Below are 3,361 nucleotides of genomic sequence, written 5' to 3' on the forward strand. Positions count from 1 at the left end.
CCCGAGCATACTAATTCCGAAAGAGCAGGGTATTATTTTAAAAAGCTGCCGTTTGAAAACTTTGCTTTGACCCCTGGCCGCCTAAATCCTTTTTCCTTTGAGTGAACATCAGTGGATTTTCAAAGGTAGATCTATACACACTGGGTATCGCCTCGCAGCAAAATGTACCTCGAACTGTGGTGTGTTCCATCAGTGCTGATACTTTTTCTCCTCTGCCACAGCAAGTGGTGCGTGGTGGAACTCACCGGGAGGCTCAGACTCTGGAAATGAAAGCTCGCTATGGAATAAATTTACAGAATGGATAAAAGACAAATTTAAACCCAAAGGTAAGAGGGCGAGACACACTCCTGAGTGTGAGCACAGCGGGCACACCTGCTGAGTGACCTGAGCCGCCTCTGGGTGAGCTGGTTATCTCACCAGCACCGCGTCAGATCAGGTCCTGCATGCGGCAGAGCCACCTCAACAGGGCTGGATTAGCAGCACCGATTCGGGCTCGGCTGTTCAGCTCCCTGCCCTGCACTGCTTTGCCCACTGCAGGTGCTTCCCAGTAACAGCCACGTACTGGGGACACAGAGACACTGGGTAGCTCACCCCTGCACAGACAGGGGTGCAAGCTTAGGCATGAAGTGTAGATATCCTGGGAACAAACAACTGGAGGTGTTTACCTGCCAATCTGCGCTTTAGATCCAGAAGTTCCACAGCTGCGACTGGTATCTGGAGGGGACCGATGCGCCGGCAGGGTTGAAGTTTACCACAACGGCAAGTGGGGGACAGTCTGTGACGACCACTTCAGCATGAACAGCGGCACTGTGGTATGCAGACAACTTGACTGTGGTTATGTCGTCTCTGTCACGGAGAGTTCTCGCTTTGGCTCTGGAGAAGATGACATCCACCTGGATGATGTGAAGTGCCATGGAACTGAATCTTACCTTTGGGACTGCCCACACGGTGGCTGGAGCAAACATAACTGTGGACACCACGAGGACATCGGTGTCATCTGTTCAGGTAAAAAAAAAAAGTTACGTGTTCTTAAAAATGTCTTTGGCTCTTCCCGTGGACTGTAAATACGATAAACATCAGAGCAGAGCCTGGAAATCAGACTAGAGACGTGGGCAGGTGGAGGCTCCCTGTACTGAGGCCGGTCTGCGTGATCGACAAACAAAAGGGTGTCCTGCACAAAACCCCGAGATCCGTGGCAGCAAGCACTGAGTATGAAAATGGTGAAAAGAAGGTAGATCAGGACCACTTTAGTCAACATCTGATGACAGGCCACTCCCAAGATAAGAAAGGCAACCGGGAAAGAGGAGATCAAAGCACATCCAGATGTGAACCAGGCACGTCTGAACTGAAAAGAAAAACTCATACTCTTGTCAGAAAAATAACTGCAATCACCGATTGCAGAGCTAGGAGCAGCCTATTTCAAAGCAATGCAAATAACTGCACAACAAAAGTTAATTTTTGCCTTTTTTTTTTTTTTTGATGTTCACAGCCGCAGCACGCTCCACGGGTGCACCATCAGGTAAGGCAGGGCTTTTGAGACAGTCTGTTCACTCTTCACAGTGTCTCCAAGAGCTCATTACTATCTGAAAGAAATCACAGCTCCTTGCAGTAGGAAGGTGCCTGCTCTGAATTACTAGTTGTTGCTCTGAATCGTTGGTTGTTCCTCCACTGTAACGTTATTTCTGGTCCTTGCATTGCTCCCACGAACTGTGTTTGCTGCTCATCCACTAATAATTGGGGAAAACACAAGGCGGGTCTTAACCCTCAGGTCGAAGTTTCTGACTCGCTTTATTCACTGTTCCTGAAATAATCAGAGCACCCCAAAAGACTTACCGTCCAGGCTTTACTCAGGTTTCCCGGGGTCTTTAAGGGTTGAATTAATTATGCTCTTCATAACGCACAGCCACAGAGGAGCGAGTGCTAAACTGCCAGTTTCTGTCATACGTGGGACAGAAATGAAAGACTTGTTCCCCAAATCATTTCTCCTCAAGGCCTGAACCCGCCAAACCCCACGGTGGCAGCCCTGAACTCTTGCTGTATGTGCAGCACGTCTGTTCCTGCGCTGGTGGCACCCCTGGCAGATGTCTCTGAGGTTCCTTTAGAACTGCTGTCCACCAGCAGAACTCTCACACGCACCAGCAGGAGTTAAGGTCTGGCGCATTAACCCAGCCCTGCACAAACCCCAATGTTTAAATTACTCCACCAGCCTCTCAGTTCTCATGACCGTTCTTGCAGTTCCCTAACAATTCATCTCCTTTAACCTCCAGCATCCTCCGAGAACCTCCAGACTTCCACTTCTACGCCGACCTTTGCCACAGACAGCCCTGTTGTGACATCTCCCACAGCAGCCCCGGCTTCTGGCAAAGGCAAGGGGAAAAACCAACTGCGAATGTGGAAATCTTGAGTGAGATGTGCCGTTTGTTTAGAGCAGACAGGAGGAACTCTGGGAATGCAGGAAAAATATTTAATAACTCTGCATGTAATTAGCCTTGGAAGAGCCAATGGCCAACACCATCTCCATTTTCATAGGAAAACGTGGCCTCCAGACTTCCACTTCTACGCCGACCTTTGCCACAGACAGCCCTGTTGTGACATCTCCCACAGCAGCCCCGGCTTCTGGCAAAGGCAAGGGGAAAAACCAACTGCGAATGTGGAAATCTTGAGTGAGATGTGCCGTTTGTTTAGAGCAGACAGGAGGAACTCTGGGAATGCAGGAAAAATATTTAATAACTCTGCATGTAATTAGCCTTGGAAGAGCCAATGGCCAACACCATCTCCATTTTCATAGGAAAACGTGGTTGGAGGGACAGGGGGCGTGTGATTAAGCCTAGCTCTGTATGTAACTGTCAAGGCTGCGTGTATGTATGGTGAGATCTTTATCACCAGCTCCCCTGAGGCACTCCTACCCGATGTTTCCCTCAATTCTCTTAACAACCTTGCTCAGGTTTTCCTGGTTCTGAAGTTAGTGCAAAGGTAGAACGGAAATAAGGTGTGTTCATACCCTGCGGTGAGCTGCAACAGTGGCATCAGTCTCCCAGGTTCACCTGTAAATACTGCTTGGAAGATGTTCTTCTGAGCAACATCACCGAAGGTTGAAGTCCAGGGAACTGACTCCCTTTTCCATGAAGCCCGAAGTATTAATGATTTTGCAGATCCTCGGAATGTCTTGTCTTTGACGTGGCTGTGATTCTGTGAGTAACGCATTTCCCCGCCACCCCCCGGCCACCTCCGCAGGTTCCTCCTCTGCACCCGTCTGCTCCAGGGACCCTGGCCACCCTCGAGGAAGGTGAGGCACGCTTGCGTGCTGGAAGCCACTCCCACAGCACAAGATAAATCTCATTCTTTACTTCTGCTTACAACG

The 3,361-nt window shown here is 49.6% G+C and overlaps 1 protein-coding gene across 1 annotated transcript in view; it reads left to right on the forward strand.

Moving 5' to 3' along the window:
* Positions 1-684: 684 nt before the first annotated feature.
* The window catches only part of LOC104496153 (deleted in malignant brain tumors 1 protein-like), a gene marked incomplete at its 5' end in the record, with an annotated part of 7,900 nt that continues 5,223 nt past the window's right edge, over positions 685-3,361 (forward strand). The window contains one exon of the mRNA XM_010139235.1: positions 685-1,005. Coding sequence (XP_010137537.1) covers positions 685-1,005 — 321 coding nt within the window. The remainder of the gene's footprint in view (positions 1,006-3,361) is intronic.

The sequence above is a fragment of the Buceros rhinoceros genome, unplaced genomic scaffold, assembly GCF_000710305.1.
Source record: "Buceros rhinoceros silvestris isolate BGI_N320 unplaced genomic scaffold, ASM71030v1 scaffold3657, whole genome shotgun sequence".
NCBI lineage: Eukaryota > Metazoa > Chordata > Aves > Bucerotiformes > Bucerotidae > Buceros > Buceros rhinoceros.